Genomic DNA, 17,036 nt, shown 5'->3' with positions numbered 1-17,036 from the left:
TAGAGAGGAGCAAACAGGGACGTAATCGAAAATCGCTCTTGTAAGGTATCCTAAACTCCGCGCCAAGTTGCAAATCCCTATCGCCTTCTGCAAGTAAGTATGTAAGGATTCTTTCTTACCATGGGTCGCCCAATACCAAGACATACTTACTATTCTAACCGGGGCTTGCGCGGCCTTGTTTTAGACGAGCTCCGCGCATATGCGCCAGATAGACGTTCAAAGGCACGAGTGGATATATTCTATACATAAAGAAATGATATATCAACTAACTCGCATTTCTATGTGTAATAACTAGAGTATAACTTGTGATAGTTTCCGTAATCTCTGAAACACTTGCCCCGTATAAATCAACTTATCAAAGTGTGTAATTAAGTCAAAGACCTAGGGGAGTTTCTATATCTAGCCAAAGCAACTGAGTGATATTGACATTTATTAACTCCTTCGAGTAACTATCTCCACTAATATCGTTGCATGCCTCGGGGCTTGGCTAAAATGCGCTTCGAACAGCAATAGCGGAGCACAGGTGAGTAGCTAAAAAGCAGAAAGTTGAAACTACGGTCAGTCCTATCAAGTTAAAAATAACGACAACCATATGAATAGTTCTCGTCTTGGACAGAAATATATATTATGACCTTAGTTGTTGATTTTCCTTATCTAGGTAGGTACCTAAGGTTATGAAATAGGGTTGATTAAATCTGCTAAGTAAAGGTAGGTTAAGTAGCTTAGCTATACTTTTGGTTATGGTACAACTGTTGAAGCCAAGCATTCCTTTTCTGATGGCTATTGCTCAACCCTTCACTTTCGAATGCCGAGCCTTCATATATTTCCTATTTAAGTGGCCTTGCCTACGATGAAGCCTGGGGAAACGGTCCGAGGCGTAATAACCCTGCTAAACTTAAGCAATATAGTAGAAGTGATAGCTCGCTACTGGCTACTGCTACGAGTAATAGATCCGAGGCCAGCGGAGATAAATGCTTCCCCACATAAACATAAATCCGATGAAATGCATGACTACGGATAGGAAGTAGTCCTATTGGCTAGTATGTCTCCGGATACAATGAAAAGGGAAGTTCTGAAAATTACGTATGTGCTCATGATGCATAAGAGAGAGTAAAGAGAGATTACAGTAGACGTCACTAACCTTCTGCAGTTCTAACTCCGGTATGTAGTAAAAGAGGTAAATAATTATAAATTCAATCCCAAAACTTTATTAACACTTATTACGTGAACTGAAATCAAAGATTCAAATGTAAGATCACAATCCCCAAATCCGAAGAGGAATGCCCGTCTATATCTACCTCATGCCTAACTTTAAGTATTACTTAAAGAAGGCACCTGGTTAACATCGAACTATCGAAAAACGCAGATATGCCAATAATTCCGACCAAGTTGAAATTGTAATTCTTCAATAAGTGACTATATTATTGCACGCTACCCATTTGTATTGTAACACTATGTATGGAAATAACTTCGTTGTTCCACGAGGAACTCTAACTTAACTACAGGAGCCTATAGCTATACGTACTTCTGAACATGTCCATTGTCCTACATATCTCATCTAGAATCCTCACTGAATTGTACTAGAAACACCTCGCTTGTTTTTTATCGTTTCGATACGATAATTTTGTCAATATTTCATTTGTTGTACCAACAATGTCCCAGGAAGTGTATTTAATGGTGTACAATGGCAGCCCAAAATTCCACGATATCATTCATCTCATCACCACCATCTACTCCCTAACAGAACCACTCAACCAACACTTCTCTCCATAATCTGACCAATCAATAACTTATTGATAATACTTGACGAAGAAATCATTCGAAATGTCTACTCACGAGCGTGGGAGAGCATACAAAATAGAGGACGACGATGAGTTCAGCTCAGACGTCCACAGTGGTGAGGGCGAAGACTACAAAGTCATCGAAACTCTTACGCTGACAGACGCAAAAAAACGGAAGCACGGTGAGTTCCTCGTAGCTTCAACATGGGCGGAAAATATTCGCCGGAGACTCTCTGAGATTGAAGAAATCGGTCTTGAAGAGTTGAAGGCGCAAAAACATAAAGAGATAAACAAAGCGGCCACAAAAGCAGATAACATCCGCTGGGCCCTCATCGAAGTTGAAGACTGGGGGTTGGCGATTAGAGAAGCATTGCTCCCCGACGGAACGCCACTCAAGTTTAGCAATTACTTCCTTACACACCTGAAGGGAGCCGTCGAGAAGGCTGAAGCTGCCATGGGCCTCGCCAAAATCGCGCTCACAGCTACCCTTAATATTTCATATTTAGGGTATCTCTCTCAAGCTTCACTCGGTATTCTCGGCGTGCCATTTTCGAACTTGACCGATACCCACGAAAGGCTCGCGAAGGAACTCCGGGACCTGGAGAAAAGAATAAAGATGTGGAGAGAAATTGCCGACAATCATGGTGTCCCAGTAGACAAAGGAAAAGGCAGCACCTACAACGTGGAAGACGACCCTATGGCGAATCCCGCGGATCCGTTTTTCGAAGCGAGCGAGGAGGTTCGTGAGATTCTAACACAAGAACTTCAGCAAACCATACATAACGCCACCACGATCGATGGAAAGCGCGTTGACAGTGAGGCGATCCTGGATCGGTATTTCAACTATTTGAACCAGTATCGTGACAACTTCTACGCAGCCGTGGGAACGCCAAAGGAAAAGAAGATAAAGAAGCTGATGCAGAGTAAAGAAGTCGCAGACAGAGTAGCTGAAAGACGGGAGCAAAGGCTGAAGGCAGCCAGAGAGGAAAGGGCCAAGAGAAAGGCACAGAAGGAATTGAACGAAAAGAGAAAAGCGAGGACCGAGTTGAGAAAGGATATCATCCGAAAGGCAGAGCTAGACCGAAAAGACTACGAAGAGAGAAAAAGAAAGAGGGCAGCGGGGAGCAAAGAGGATTTGAGGCTTGGATTCCCTACATCTCCATCTCAGCTCAATAACCCATCAGTCGAAGAGGGCGAGCCGGATGCGAAGCGGCCTCGGGTTAAGTCACCAGAGCCACCAAAGCCAGTATCACCAGTAAAAAAGGAAAGGACGCCACCACCAACGGCTCCGACGCCGACACCGGCCGAGAGCGAGCCGGTAAAGCATGTAGGACCTGTTGGGCCGGTTGGGCCGGTTGGACCGACACCATTGGCAACACCGGAATGGGTCAAGTCGCTCATACATGGCAAATGAAGACTGAATGATTTAAGTCTCTCTCATAACAGCCTTGCTTGAAGTCAGGCTACGCGGATTTTAGTATTGCATCGCGAGATCTACCTAGCCAACTCATTCATACGAACCTTGGAATAGATTATCTCTCAGATCTCTGGGCCATTGAAGCACTACCTGATATTGTAGCTTAATTAGTTTGCCTATTTACTTTTAGTCATAATTGCAGTTATTATTTAAATGAAAATCATCCCCCTAAGATATAAGAAGATGAACAATGGCCCTTAAAGCTTTTACTAAGTTGAGCTCGATCAGAGCAAGGGTGTTTTAAGAGGCTTAGTTTGAACCTCTCGAGAGCCTCATATGATAAAGAGAACAAGAACCAATAACTAAGAACCAAGATATGTGGACGTAGTCGGTCGTATAGTCACCTCTAATTGGAAGTAAATGTTTCTGTGGCCTGACAAAATGCAAGTAGTGAATCCCCGGTTTATCTCCGCTCATGTTGCAAGCTAAAAGACAAACTAAGGGCCAACTGCAATATCTTGGCACCACAAGATAAACACGGCCGCGTAGTGTAGTGGTTAGGTATGTCTCCCTCAAGATACCTGCTTGTCTTGGGCTAGGCCACTAACAAAGAGATAGCACGCAGGATTTTGATTACGATCAAGCTTTCCTGAGACCTGAGTTCAATCCTCGGCGGGGCCTATTCAACGCAATATAGCGAATATTTTTGCTGCTTTCCCTAGTTGGAAGAAAAGAAGAAGCAAAGACGAATTTTGTGGTGGATGAATGAACGTTTGTGGAGTTTAATGATAAGCTTGACTTAGGTACTGTCGTACCTGGTACTTCCTGCAAGGGCTTGAAGTCCAAGGTTGTGGCTCAGCTCGGTACATGTATGTACATAACCTCTGTGTACTTGAGAAGGTGGGTCAGGTGACCTGGTGTCTGCCTACGCGCCGTCATGCATGTGATGTGACTAAGAGTGGAGAAGTAATTGGGGAAGTAATTCTATCCTCTTTCAGGATTAGGTTCAATCAACGCGCCTTGCACGTAACATCCGCATACATCCGCATACATCCGCGTATAGAGTCCATCTATATATTGCATTGGCTTCCACTAGTGTGCTGAAGCACGTTTACGAGTTCGATGATACCTATTCCGCATTAGCAATTCTGTTGCGATGCCTGCGTATGTTTTTTTCCTTGATCCTATTTATCCCCGAACGCGTCTGAGCTGACATGCGACTAGTCCGGGTGACCAGCACAACGGCATCGTCAATCCCTTCGAGGAGGCCAAACCTCGAATCTCTGAATACACTGCTACAGAAATTGCGACCTTACAATCAAGGCTAGAGAAACAGCTTGGTCCCGAATACCTTTCCGCACGTAGTGGCCCGTCTGGCCAGAAGGTTCACTATATAGCCGCCGAGAAATGCATCGCTCTCGCCAATGAGGTCTTCGGTTTCAATGGATGGTCGTCTGGCATTCAGAATATCCAGGTTGATTTCGTCGACGAGAATCCGCAAACCTTCAGGATATCTCTTGGCCTATCTGTTATCGTTCGAGTAACACTACGGGATGGCACCTACCACGAGGATATCGGGTATGGACACATTGAGAACTGCAAGGGAAAGGCGGCGGCCTTTGAGAAGGCAAAGAAGGAGGGGACTACGGATGCTTTGAAACGTGCGTTGCGGAACTTTGGCAATGTTCTTGGTAATTGTATCTACGATAAGGAGTATCTATCCAAGGTCACAAAAATGAAGGTTGGCCCGGTCAAGTTTGACGAGGAAAACCTGCATCGCCATTCCGATTTCGCCAAGAAGGAGCTGAACGTTGCGAAGGTAGAGCCGAAGAATACCGCGGACCAGAACGTTGAAATGACTGCGCATGGTGGGTTTGACTCCGACGGCATCGACTGGACGGATGCTGATGTTTTGGATTTGTAGTTTCAAACTTACTGGACGAGGACTTTGGGGATTTTGATTTCGCCGAATTTGGCGTTACAGATGAGGGCCACCCCGATGAGGTGGTGCTACCTGGTTCTCATGCAATGAGTTCAAATGAGAAGTCCCAAACTCTACCCACTGGTAATAGCACTGGTAATAGCAGTGATCGCAATACACCATCTGCAAATAATACATCAAGGCCCATGCAGCCGCCCCCGAAGCCGGCCGCTCAACCCCCTAGACAGCCCCAAACCCCTAACCAACCACCGCAACGGTCAGGGGCTACTTTCCAAGGCCGTCCCAATCCACAACAATACCCCAGACCCGCTCCCCATTTTAATAACCAAGTTCAACAAGCAACGGCTAGCAATAGGATAAGTACGCCCCCGCCGAACAGTGCGGCGCCGGCAGAAGTCTCATTCTTCTCGGCTCGATCGATCAAGAAGCTACCAGAAGACGCACCTCTAGACACTACTATCATCGCGGCACAGGGTGTAAAGCCATTCGATCCCCGCCTAGACAGTCCCTCGATTCGGAAGACGCCGGGCATCGACCACAATTCGTCCAAGCCAGTGTCTAGGACCGGCCAGCACGTCGCCCCCCTTAAAAGAGAGCAAGAGCAACAGCGTGGTCCGGGAGGTGCTCCGGGGGGTGCTCCGGCCGGTGGCGGTTTTACCAGTGGGGGTGCATCTGGTCCTGGCAGGCCAGGTATGGGGAGCGTTGGGAATCCTGCGCTAAATCACGCGAGGCAAATCGGTGCTCCTGGGAGTTCAGGGAGTCCGTTAGGGAATAGAGGTCAGTATCGACCGTTAACGGTGAAACGACCGGCTCCTTCCGGGCCCGAACCTGGTAACAGGGCGCCGCTGACGGAAGTTACCTCGAATGGCTCCGTCCAAGGCGGAGGAGATGGAGGAGTTGATCCCAAGAGGCAAAAGACTTCCTGATTAGGTAGTATTTGGGTGACGTCTCGCTTGTTTGTTCGGTCGTCGCGGGTTACGATAAAGGCAAGGCAATTGTGTTCTTTATAGGTGGCAATGTTTGGCGTTTGGAGTATATCTGCTGGCCCTGGCTGGAGAGCCGCATTACTAGATTCGTTAGTGCTAGTGTTGCATTCAATTACACGAGCTTAGACCTGTGCATTTGTCCAACATCCAATCGATATAGTCAAAGTACCTAACATATCGAGTTGTTTCTTGGCTAGTCTTTTTTAGTTAACGTTGTCTGGATATGGTATGATATATCCTAGGGTAAGCTGATAAAGGGCGCAACGTAGTTGAGATACTAGATACTTTAGGCATAATTATGGGTTAAATCAAGCTGCCTACCTATAGAGTAAGGTCCGGCGAAATGTTACGATAATTTTATATCGGAAGCGGAAGATGACAGGATTAGCATAAGCTGAGCTAATCCCTGCCTCAGCTGTCTCAAATGCGGTAAAAACACGACTTTGATTGGCTAAAACACAAAGCCTATAGTAGAGTAAATAGCTAGGTTAGGTAGGTTAAAGCTTGATTACGAGGAATAGGTAGTATAAAGAAGGATTCAGTTACCTAATTAATTACTGGGGAACATCCTCAAAGAAACTACCTACCTACCTACATAGTAACCTTAACGTTAGACTTCTTCTATATATACCACATGACCCACCTATAAAGGTCCATGTACTATGTATGTATGAATGCCCATTGAGCTAATTCGAATAATTCTAGTTCAAGGCTTCGTTCTAGAGAATAAGTTCTAGAGAATAAGAGTATCTTACAAGTTACTCTCCTAATCATCGACGAACATGGCCGACAATAAGCCCACGCTGCACCACTTAGAGGTCGGTTTACTACATACCTAGGTTATACTATGCTATAAGTGAGAGTGCCCAGATTAACAAAAAAAACAAAACATATAGGACTCTCAGTCTCACCTAATCCTATGGCTGCTCGAGGAGATGGGCATCGAGTACAACCTCGTGCTCCATAACCGCGTAAACAAGCGCTCGCCCCCGGCCTTGCGCGCGCTCCACCCCCTCGGCAAATCGCCAACGCTAGCCACGCCCTCGGGCCGCCTGATCACGGAGCGCAGCGCCATCGCCCTCTGGCTCATCAACACGTACGACGCAGGCGCGCCGTTCCGCCTCGCGCCGCCCCCGGCCTCGTCTCCCGACGACGACGCCGTGCGCGAGGAGCAGCTGATCTCTCTCGGCGGCGCCACGCTCAACCCCCTGCTGCTGCTCAAGCTAGTGTTCGGGCAGCTGGTCGCGCAGACGCCGTTTTTCGTGCGCCCGCTCGTGCGCGCCCTTCGCTACTTTCTCGACAGCGCGTTCTTGGACGCCGAGATAGCCACCGTGTTTGGGTTTCTGGATGCGCAGCTGGAGGAGGGTAAGGATAAGAACGACGACGGGGATGGGACGGCTACTACTACGACGCGTGCTTTCTTCATGGGCACCGAGGCCCCGACGCGCACCGACTTCACGCTCATGTGGTATGTCGACTGGGCGTTCCAGTCCAGGTGGGTGGATTTTGAGAAGTATCCCCGCGTCAAGGAGTGGCATGCCAGGTGCACTAGCAGGCCGGCGTGGAAGAGGGCGCTGGAGAAGGGGAATGGGTACGATGTGCGGAATTAGAGAGCATAAGGCTCTGTTGCGAGTCTGAGTACCTAAGGTAGGTACATGATGAAGTTGGACGTGTGGACGATGAAGTTACGAATCTCAACTCTGGTATAGGGGTTAAATGAGGTAGGCTTGAGCAGAACATATCCTCCGCTATAACTGTAGATAAATATTTGCAATATACTCTGTACAATTGAGAATGCAAAGGTTGTTGTACAAGACTCGCTCCGACCAACGAACGGATGCATAGGCTAGAAGAAATAGGAATATATTCAAAGGGTTGGTTGCACCACCAAGCCGTATCTTTCCAAAAAGATACACGTGCACCTTGGCTTGCATCTTGTTGCTTTTCCGCTGCATGGGATCGATATGATATCTGTATCTCATGTTTTTTACTGGCTTACGTCGACGAGACGGTGCATTCGAGTAGACATATATTATAACAAGTTATTCATAAATGACAAATGTACCTAAAGCACCTAGAACATGAATGTCAAGATAACATAGGTAAATATGGGTGGGCTCTGGTTTTTCGACCAGAAAGCTTTATAAATGCGACTAACATGATGTCGCATATAATAAGTAATGGCATTTTATGACATCACAAGTTACCTTTTGGTCAAGTGGATAATCTGACACATGACAAGTGAATGGCAATACTACCTTGACATATTTGGAGTTATCAATGGTTCCATTCATACACCCTTATAGCTACCTAGTGCATGGTGAACATGGCCGAGCGGGGTGAGAGGCAAGTATTAGTTCACATCCAGCCGGGCAGCCGTATCATACGGTTTATATCTATCTTGATTGTCGACTCAAGGAGATGGAAAGTAAGATCCTCACCCTCCTTGCCGCAAGCTGCTCCGTCCAACATTGCATAAACCGGCTTGCTTCTATATAATTGCTCTTGTGTGATATTTGAAGTATACTCAAAGTATACTCAAGGCAGTTTCTCCAAACTATCAACATGGAATTCTTGTCCGTTGATGGCATAGGTCCCCCGAGCCTCGTTGGAGTATGCGTGTGCTTCGCGTCTCTGCTTTCGTTGTGGTCTATTATTACAACTATCGCGGCATGGTATCGACTTCGACACATCCCCGGCCCATTCTTGGCCTCGTTATCCCACCTTTGGGTAGCGAAAAGCATACTCTTCGGTACGCTCGAGAAGGACTTCGTCGGGCTCGCAAAGTACGGGACCCTGGTACGGGTAGCGCCTAATTATGTCGTGACTAGCGATCCAAAGGTCCTTCGCCAGATTGCCTCAGCCCGAAGTAAATACGGCAAAGACGAGTGGTATGAAACAGTTAAATTTGATCCAAGGAATGAGAACATGATCACTTTAATCGATACTCATGCGCACGACCAGCGTAAAGCAAAGACGATTAAAGGATACAACGGACGAGAGAATGCCGATCTCGAGCATGCTATTAACTCCCAGATCGCCCACTTCATTGACGTCGTCCGGCGCAAGTATCTATCGGGGCCTGAAAGTCGAACTCGTTGTGTCGATTTCGCTTCTTTATCCCGTTACTTTACTCTAGATGTAATCACCCGGCTTGCGTATGGCCAGCCGTTTGGCTTCCTAAATGCCGACGGGGATTTATACGAATACACGACCATGGTAGACAATACGCTCAAGGTGCAGAACCTTTGCCAGGAGATTCCATTTCTTAAGCGGATCGTATTTTCCCATACCTTCTACGCATTATTCGGTCCAAAGCCAACGGACGAGAAGGGCATTGGAAAGATGATGGGGTAAGTCACGGCTGTCGATATCTCGATGGCATATCTTACATTATATATTAGGATCACGCAAAAGATCATCGAAGAAAGATTCCGAGATGCGAACCCTCCGGATGATATGATGGTAAGTAACGTTATACACTCGAGTATTTAAGTCTCTCGCTCAATAACAATGTCAGGGGTCGTTCATTCGCCACGGCATGACAGAGGAAGAATGCAAGAGCGAAGCTATGCTTCAAATTCTAGCTGGGGCGGATACAAGCGCGGTAGCTATTCGTACTACGTTGATGTATCTCGTGGCTACGCCTCGGGTATACTCACGGCTTAAGACAATAATAAAACAATGCGTGGAGCGCAACGAAGTGTCTACCCCTATCACATACGAGGAAGCTCAAAAGCTGCCCTATTTAAAGGTACCCAATGCATATTTTATTCCACTTAGCTATGCCCATGCTCTTATATAAGACTGATCTAATCATTTAATAGGCAATCATCCTAGAAGGCATTCGAATGCGAAGCCCCTCCACATACGGACATTGTAAGTATAGACTGTCATGTCCAGCACAAGTCCCTAACGTCCAGCAGACAAGAAAGCTCCACCAGAAGGGGACGTGATCAACGGGATTTTCATTCCTAGCGGTACTGCGGTCGGCCACAACTCCCTAGCCATGACCCGCAGCGAAGCCATCTTCGGCGAAGACGTCGAGATATTCCGACCAGAGCGTTTCCTCGAGGGCGATGAAAAAACCAATGCCGAAAGAGCGTCTACGATCGACATCATCTTCGGCAATGGCCGGTGGATGTGTGCTGGGAAGCCCATCGTCATGATGGAGCTTCACAAAGTTTTCTTCGAGGTTAGACGACTTTCTTCTACTTGCGTCTTTGTTCCCACCTCTCCGTAACGTGTATCTAGCATGTGCTGATCAGTCTTTAATCTAGTTCCTTCGCGTATTCGATTTCCAGCTAAACAATCCTGCCAAAGGCTGGGACGAAAATGTATACTTCCTGTTTATCCAGTCGAACATGTGGGTGACCATCACAGAGGCCGATGTATAACGAATATGTCGTATCTTATCCTGAGTACTCCAAGACGCAGAGGATGGGGATTTCTCAAGTGGATCTTGCCATATCACTTCTAGGTAAGACGTTGAGAAGACTGTGTGAAGAAACGGGGGACTTTCGCTTTTGAATTACCATTATGAAATTTCGATGAGGCAAGACGTCCAGAATGCCTCATTGTTATCACATATATTTCACATGGGAAGAACATATCGCCTATGATAACTTAGAAACCACTCGTTAATAAATAAGAGGTACCTAACCTAGGAACTTATGAAGCAGAGAGAACTTTAAAACATCATGCTCATAGATGTGCTATTTTATATTTATGTTCCAGACTATAGCGTGACCCTGTGAAGAGAGAATAGGGATAATTGAGGATAACGGTTGAATGACAGATCAGGGGCTTTAACCCCTAAACATAACGCACCCTTTACCAACATAATGAAACAGCAATAACGTGAAAGTCGGTCTGGTAGGCATATACATTTATTACTCTTCCATATACCTATAACTAAGCACTCTATGTCCTGTCGATGTACCCCACGTAACAAGCCACCAAGTCCATTATCATTATCAATCAATCTCCATCGTACATTATTATCTTCCAGCATCAGTTTCTCTAGGATGGTATTTTCCCTGGCTCTAATCATGGTATATCCTCCGACGAATCCTCACACTTCTATCATCATTAAAGTATTTCTATGCCAAGAGAGCAAGCAACTGCTGCTAAGAAAGCGGATAGCCGACTGACGAGCCCGCTACTGGCACGGCACAATCCACGCGCCGATTCCGTTTTGGAATTGGGCGGACTGGCCGACGCCCGCTTGGAGGAATTCAAGAGAGAAGCCCCTGACGCTGCTGACGTGCCAGCTCATCTTCCGCGACTCGCCGTAGCCGGTCGCCTGCCCGCACTCGAAAGTGCCGATCGTGGTGTTCTCCCCGGGGAACACTTGGTGCAACTCTGTGCTGTTCCACGTGGCGTTGCCATCATCATCCACAAGGTGGAATGTCATACCGGAATTGGACAGGACCTCCTGCTCCAGACCGCTAAAACTGTAACAGGGATAACCCTTGGGGAGAGAAGTACAGACTGGCATACGGAACTGAAGAGCACATAGTGAGGACTTTCCTCCTGCGGCGTTGGCGGGAGGGAAAGTATTCGGGATGGCGTAGTTGAACATCGTGCTGTAGTTTCGACTGATTACGACTTCGGCTGAGGAGGTATCATTGCTTCCGCTTGGGACGGACGAGTTACCGTGTAGTTGGTAAGGTGCAAGTGAGGGTGCTGATGGATCTATGGTGCATGTTTGAGGTGATGGCTGACGTCGTAGCGGCCGGGTTGGGCGTGGCATCCGGCGTGGTGTCTTGGATCGTATTGAGAGGGTGGAGTTGCTAGCAGTAGCAGAGCAAGCGGCTGTCTCATCGACGAGCGCTAATACAACTGGCACACATCCAGTCTTATCGGCCTTGTCTGAGGAATAGATGTCGTAGCTCTCGGAGTCAATAGGACATGCGTAGAAAACTCCAGAACTATTATCATATGTGAGATGTGACTTTCCATCTGCCTTTGGGGGTGCGATATCGAATGCTGTGGTCCCGACGGCGCCTTGATAACACTCGAACTGATAGTCTGGCCCTCTCATGAAGCAATTGTGTCCTAGACTATCTTGTATGGTTTTGGTCGTCTCGTCTAGACAGAAACCGCCCTGCTGAAAGGTACCGCCAAGAAGTAAGTCGCCGACATGGTCCTCCAGAACAGTCTCGTTGACCATTCCCACCGAGGCGAGCTGGAAGCAGCAGCCATCATTGCCTTGCCTTGATCGCAGGGCAGCACCGGCAGCTGTTGTAAATAGCAAGGTTTGAATGAATGAAATCATCATTTCTGATCTTGATGGTGTGTAGGTTGAACGAGTGTAGACGTCAAATTGTCGCGAAGTGCAATCCCTTTTCTGGAAAACCGAGTGGCTCGTACACAGGCGATCAAGGGTTGATGATAGGTTCCACAGGCGAGCGGGTATGACGAAGATGACGTCTCTAGGGCCACTGGGAAATTGGGATAAACCGCAGACGTAAGAAGGCTATGTAAAATAACTTTTCCGCCTTTACGAAGACGACTGGCAGAATACTACCTATGTAGAAGTAAGAAATTTTGTGGAATGTTCTTGGACGCATCCAATCTTTTTCTAACTTTGGCTGGTTAAACGATAGAAAGGAGGCTGATTGCACAATGGCGCAGCAACTGACGAACAAGCCCTTTATTCAATACAATCGGTCAAACTTACATAACCTTTTTTTTTCCCTCTTCTCTTTTTTAAATTAAAAACCTCAGATGTACAGGTGCAGATACATAAAAATTTGAAAAAGACATTACATAGATCTTATAAAACGTTTCACACCGATTATACTTCATACGACTGTAAAGAGGGACACGAACAGGGGAAGAGTACATAGGTACATTGAAGCTAAGACAGGTAACACTTATGTAGGTACCTACCTAAACACTGGAAGCTACCTATTCTTTGTGCTACAAGCCATTCTGAAGCTGCGCTAATGGCTGAATTGCCTATGTACTTGTTTACATGTTCTTTTAACATAGAATTGTGTGACTTTGTACAATACCTACCTACCTATGAAGTTAGCTTGCACCCAGAGCTATCGGACGAGATGAAGTTTAAGGGGTTTTATTGCGACTGTAGCTTGTATAACAACAAAGATTGGCGACATGTTCAAGTTTTATATATCCCTACTAGGTATCCGTCATTATCATCATCAAATAGGTAACCAAACTACCATGACTTGACTTGACAAACTCTATCGTAAAGCACAATCCACCATTCTCGTAAGTCCGGGGTATCAGGTCCGTTGAGGATCGTAGCTGTGAAGCCATATTCTAAGACAAAAAATACCCCTCTGGGTGAGCCCATATGCTGCGCCCGAACTATCAATGTATTACGCCCAAACGCCTAGACCCTCGTCCAAAAACCGTGCGGCATCCGAGGAAAGGCTCACAGCTCATCCGTCTCGTCATCGTCCGAGATCCAAATAGACGTAGACGTTCCCTTGTTCTTCGCTGGCGAGTCCTCCTTCTTAACTCTCTTTACATCTGCGGTAAGAGGGGTAGCCTCTTTTATTTCCCGCTTTATAGCTGGCGTACTCGGCTTAACCTCCTCAATCTTGGCGTCTTTCCTATCCTCATCATCCTTCACATCTTCTAGGGCGGGTTTAATATCCTCGGGTTTCACGTCAACCATCTCGATATCATTTTTTACTCCAGGTTCCTCCTTCGGCTCTGCGTTCTCTTCGACAACTTCGCCCAGCTCCTTAAGCTTTTCGCCGCGTCTTTTGTAAAATAATTCTAAGCAATTCCGCCGTTCCTTCTGCGTCATGCTTTCGACTGCTAATGCGAACTCCGTCACACAGGGAAACCCAAACATCTTCGCCATCGTACAGAACTGGCGCTGTCTAACTTCTACCGGAGGGTTATATTCATACTCGAACGATTGCTGGGCAGCCGAGAGCCCCTGGCTATCAAAGAAAAGGGTACAGTCTGGGTCTTGACTTGCGGCCAGCTCTGCCTGTCGGGACAATTCGTCTTCCACTTTGGATGAGCCGACGACTTCAGAGTTCTCGTGAGTATATTCGACACCCTCGGACGCGAGTATTGCTTGGATGGGATCGAAATGTTTCGGCTTATGCGTTCCTGCTGGTTTCAAGATGCCATCTTTGTTATCATCCCTAGTAAATAGAGTAGCTAGCTGCTTGAGACCTCCAGTCTCGTCGTCGTCGGCATTTTCTTCTTTCTTGATGAACTGGTCTTCCTCGGCATCTCTAGCCGCTTTTTCTATATCGATATCTATCAGTTTGACACCCGCCTTTGCTTCAGCGATATTTGTCTTATTGACAATATCTCGGAGGACGACTTGGTCACCATGGTATGTTAACAGATTGCGGATTCCGAAGATCTCCCCCTTTCGTTCCGTATCTTGTTGAACTCCTTTGAAATAGCGGCGTTCATTGGAAGCATTGTATCCAATATTGGCCTGCTGCTGCTTGTAGATCTGCCTTGCATAGGTGATTTCCTCGATGGTGCCTGCAGAGACGAGGCGGTAGACTTCAACATCACGAACTTGACCTATACGATAAGCCCGATCTTGTGCCTGGAGGTCGTAGGAAGGATTCCAATGTGGATCCATTATGACGACCTTGTTGGCTGATGTGATGTTGAGCCCAACGCCGCCAGCTTTGGTGGAAATTAAAAATACAAACTGGTTAGGGTCAGAATTGAAGTTATCGACCACTTGTTGGCGTTCTTCGTAGCTCAGCGACCCATCTAAATAGCTAAGGTTGTAACTCGTATTGTTGAATAAGTTCTGCAGGATCTTCAGCAACCGAACACTATGTGAGAAGACCAGCACTTTGTCGCCACTAGTATGCCAGAGCTTCAGGAGTTTCCGAAGGACCTTCCACTTTCCACAATACTCAGGATTAGCCAAGTTGAGTAGGGAGTCTCGGCTAGCATAATGTTCCTTCCAGGTTTGAGGTACAGCAGCTTGGAGAAATCGGAGTTCTCGCCTATGTTTTTCCATAACGTCTGAAGTTTGCGGAATGAGGAGGCTGAAATGATTAGATAACTTCTGCATCGATATCATGATAGGGAAAATCAGTGACTTCCACGATTCCCCTTCAGCAGTGGCTTTGAAACAGCACCATCCTCGCTTGTTTCCCGAACCGCATGGGCAAATATCATATGCAGAACGGACGAAGCTAACAATCTCGCTATCGAGTAAGCTCGCATAGGCCTTGCGCTGTAGGCTGGAAAGTGGACAGAACACTACTCGGTCGCTTTTTTTGGGGAGCTGGTGGGCGATTAGGCTCTTCATTCGGCGAAGGAAAAAGCGAGGAAGTAGGTTGAAGCGAAGCTTCTTGGCTGTCTTCCGAGCTTCGCTTAGTTGATGTAGAGTGGCGTCATGAGATTGACCAACAGTCAATGGCTTTGAGATCGTATTCCTCCATTCTGCTAGAGTCCCAAACTGTCCAGGATTTGTCCAGTTTAGCAGTGTCCAAAGCTCTTCGTACTTATTTTGGATCGCTGTTCCTGTCAAGCCAATCCTACAGAGAGCATTGACCTGGTTCATTGCCTGTGTAATCCCAGCAGCAACGTCCTTTATCGAGTGGCATTCGTCAGCCACAACAACATCCCAGGGTATCCTGTTGACCTGATCACGGCTATTCTTATATGTGGTGTAGGTTGTGATCATGATTTCTAGCCTTCCCGCCCTGGCAGCGCCGAGGACATCATCCCTACCCGCCCCATGATACAAATCAGCTTCCCACCATCCCCATCTGTCTAATTCATTCTTCCAATTCTGAATTAGCGATCCAGGACATATTATCAAGGCACGAGGGTACCAATCGTCCTTCGCACGTCGGAACTTTCTCATCCTTTTCGCATCACGACGGTCACCCGTCTTGCCGAACATGGCGGTGAGAAAGGCAGCGACCTGAACAGTTTTTCCTAAACCCATATCATCACCTAGGATCCCGCCTTTCTGATAGACGAAGAGATAGTGAAGAAACTTGACTCCATCAATTTGATAATCACGAAGATACTGTGCGATGGAAGCTGGGATAACTCCCGCCGAATGTTCAAGAATGATATCTTTATAGGCACGACATGGCTTGATGCCGCTCTTCTCGTCAAATTGCGGTTTCTCCTCCAAGTCGGCCAACCTTTCATCATCGGAAAAGTAGACATCTGAATAGTTTGGGGGTAGTTGTAGTCCGCCTTCACGTAAAGTTTCACGAGCCTGATCAAACTGCTTTCGGCGATCTCGTATGTACTGGGGTAGTGAATCCTCGGGAGCATCTGAATCTGAAGAGGACACACTATCGTCGTTCTGTAATGAAGCGATCTTCTCTGATCTGATATGTTTACGGGGACGACCTCTCGTAGTAGCTTTCTTCTTACCTTTCACTGGCGATGCTCCCCGGCTATTCTTCTTTCGCTTCTTAGGCTTTTTATGGGCGCCGTCCGATTCATCACTCCATTCAACCTTGTTATCAAGAATATCCGGTATAAGTTTGCGCTTGTTCGACGCCTCTAGTTTAGTAGAGGCCGTCAAAGGTGGCGGATCTGAAGACTCGGTCGTTTCATCATCTGAAATGGCGATGGAAGTTTGAGGCCGGGCCATGATTCTCTTGTACTATTGAGTAGCTAAAGTAGGGTTTGTAAGTCATTCTGGGTTGAACTTGTACTATATTGTAGGATTTATCTACCTAAGTTAGGAGGATCTAAATGGAAATACATAAAGAAGAGTAGAAACGCGCGACCGCGATTGCCTTTGCTGCTTTGGTGCATGCCGAAAGAAAGTGGGGCATACGGGGTTAGCTTCCCACGCGAAGGCACGTGCTCAACGATTCACCCTCCGCTGTATTATAGCCGTTCTTATTGGCAATCTATAAGAGGTACCTAACCTACATCTATATCTTAATAATTCCCCGGGTAGG

The 17,036-nt window shown here is 46.9% G+C and overlaps 6 protein-coding genes across 6 annotated transcripts; 4 read left to right on the top strand and 2 right to left on the bottom strand.

Moving 5' to 3' along the window:
- Positions 1 to 1,419: 1,419 nt before the first annotated feature.
- On the top strand, positions 1,420 to 3,351 carry F4813DRAFT_85393 (uncharacterized protein). The gene has a single exon (XM_049248966.1). The coding sequence runs from the start codon at positions 1,825 to 1,827 to the stop codon at positions 3,193 to 3,195; it is 1,371 nt and encodes a 456-aa protein (XP_049099270.1). The 5' UTR covers positions 1,420 to 1,824; the 3' UTR covers positions 3,196 to 3,351.
- Positions 3,352 to 4,186: 835 nt separating this feature from the next.
- On the top strand, positions 4,187 to 6,487 carry F4813DRAFT_360993 (recombination protein Rad52). The gene is made up of 3 exons (XM_049243476.1): positions 4,187 to 4,362; positions 4,423 to 5,066; positions 5,123 to 6,487. The coding sequence occupies exons 1-3, from the start codon at positions 4,355 to 4,357 to the stop codon at positions 6,064 to 6,066; spliced, it is 1,596 nt and encodes a 531-aa protein (XP_049099269.1). The 5' UTR covers positions 4,187 to 4,354; the 3' UTR covers positions 6,067 to 6,487.
- Positions 6,488 to 6,677: 190 nt separating this feature from the next.
- Positions 6,678 to 8,210, top strand: F4813DRAFT_360991 (uncharacterized protein). Its single transcript, XM_049243475.1, has 2 exons — positions 6,678 to 6,944; positions 7,023 to 8,210. The coding sequence occupies exons 1-2, from the start codon at positions 6,909 to 6,911 to the stop codon at positions 7,734 to 7,736; spliced, it is 750 nt and encodes a 249-aa protein (XP_049099268.1). The 5' UTR covers positions 6,678 to 6,908; the 3' UTR covers positions 7,737 to 8,210.
- Positions 8,211 to 8,445: 235 nt separating this feature from the next.
- Positions 8,446 to 10,823, top strand: F4813DRAFT_360989 (cytochrome P450 monooxygenase). The gene is made up of 6 exons (XM_049243474.1): positions 8,446 to 9,479; positions 9,531 to 9,591; positions 9,647 to 9,880; positions 9,954 to 10,005; positions 10,053 to 10,321; positions 10,407 to 10,823. The coding sequence occupies exons 1-6, from the start codon at positions 8,692 to 8,694 to the stop codon at positions 10,521 to 10,523; spliced, it is 1,521 nt and encodes a 506-aa protein (XP_049099267.1). The 5' UTR covers positions 8,446 to 8,691; the 3' UTR covers positions 10,524 to 10,823.
- Positions 10,824 to 10,859: 36 nt separating this feature from the next.
- On the bottom strand, positions 10,860 to 12,733 carry F4813DRAFT_360987 (uncharacterized protein). The gene has a single exon (XM_049243473.1). It carries the CDS (start codon positions 12,407 to 12,409, stop codon positions 11,288 to 11,290), a length of 1,122 nt encoding a protein of 373 aa, XP_049099266.1. The 5' UTR covers positions 12,410 to 12,733; the 3' UTR covers positions 10,860 to 11,287.
- Positions 12,734 to 13,171: 438 nt separating this feature from the next.
- F4813DRAFT_360986 (P-loop containing nucleoside triphosphate hydrolase protein) lies at positions 13,172 to 16,818 on the bottom strand. The gene has a single exon (XM_049243472.1). It carries the CDS (start codon positions 16,718 to 16,720, stop codon positions 13,535 to 13,537), a length of 3,186 nt encoding a protein of 1,061 aa, XP_049099265.1. The 5' UTR covers positions 16,721 to 16,818; the 3' UTR covers positions 13,172 to 13,534.
- Positions 16,819 to 17,036: the final 218 nt, after the last annotated feature.

The sequence above is a fragment of the Daldinia decipiens genome (assembly GCF_022478715.1).
Source record: "Daldinia decipiens strain CBS 113046 unplaced genomic scaffold F4813scaffold_18, whole genome shotgun sequence".
NCBI classification, from domain to species: Eukaryota; Fungi; Ascomycota; class Sordariomycetes; order Xylariales; family Hypoxylaceae; genus Daldinia; species Daldinia decipiens.
The sequence above is the reverse complement of the archived record's forward strand: the minus strand, read 5'-3'. Positions and strand labels throughout refer to the sequence as shown.

What these genes read in the sequence shown, in the direction of transcription:
- F4813DRAFT_85393 (XM_049248966.1), top strand. Translation starts at nt 1,825, where the DNA reads ATGTCTACTCACGAGCGTGGGAGAGCATACAAAATAGAGGACGACGAT.
- F4813DRAFT_360993 (XM_049243476.1), top strand. An exon ending in CGTTGAAATGACTGCGCATG is followed by an intron (nt 5,067 to 5,122) that starts GTGGGTTTGACT and finishes TTGGATTTGTAG; the next exon opens with TTTCAAACTTACTGGACGAG.
- F4813DRAFT_360991 (XM_049243475.1), top strand. Translation starts at nt 6,909, where the DNA reads ATGGCCGACAATAAGCCCACGCTGCACCACTTAGAG. An exon ending in CCACGCTGCACCACTTAGAG is followed by an intron (nt 6,945 to 7,022) that starts GTCGGTTTACTA and finishes CAAAACATATAG; the next exon opens with GACTCTCAGTCTCACCTAAT.
- F4813DRAFT_360989 (XM_049243474.1), top strand. Translation starts at nt 8,692, where the DNA reads ATGGAATTCTTGTCCGTTGATGGCATAGGTCCCCCGAGCCTCGTTGGA. An exon ending in ACCCTCCGGATGATATGATG is followed by an intron (nt 9,592 to 9,646) that starts GTAAGTAACGTT and finishes TAACAATGTCAG; the next exon opens with GGGTCGTTCATTCGCCACGG. An exon ending in AAAAGCTGCCCTATTTAAAG is followed by an intron (nt 9,881 to 9,953) that starts GTACCCAATGCA and finishes ATCATTTAATAG; the next exon opens with GCAATCATCCTAGAAGGCAT.
- F4813DRAFT_360987 (XM_049243473.1), bottom strand. Translation starts at nt 12,409, where the DNA reads ATGATGATTTCATTCATTCAAACCTTGCTATTTACAACAGCTGCCGGT.
- F4813DRAFT_360986 (XM_049243472.1), bottom strand. Translation starts at nt 16,720, where the DNA reads ATGGCCCGGCCTCAAACTTCCATCGCCATTTCAGATGATGAAACGACC.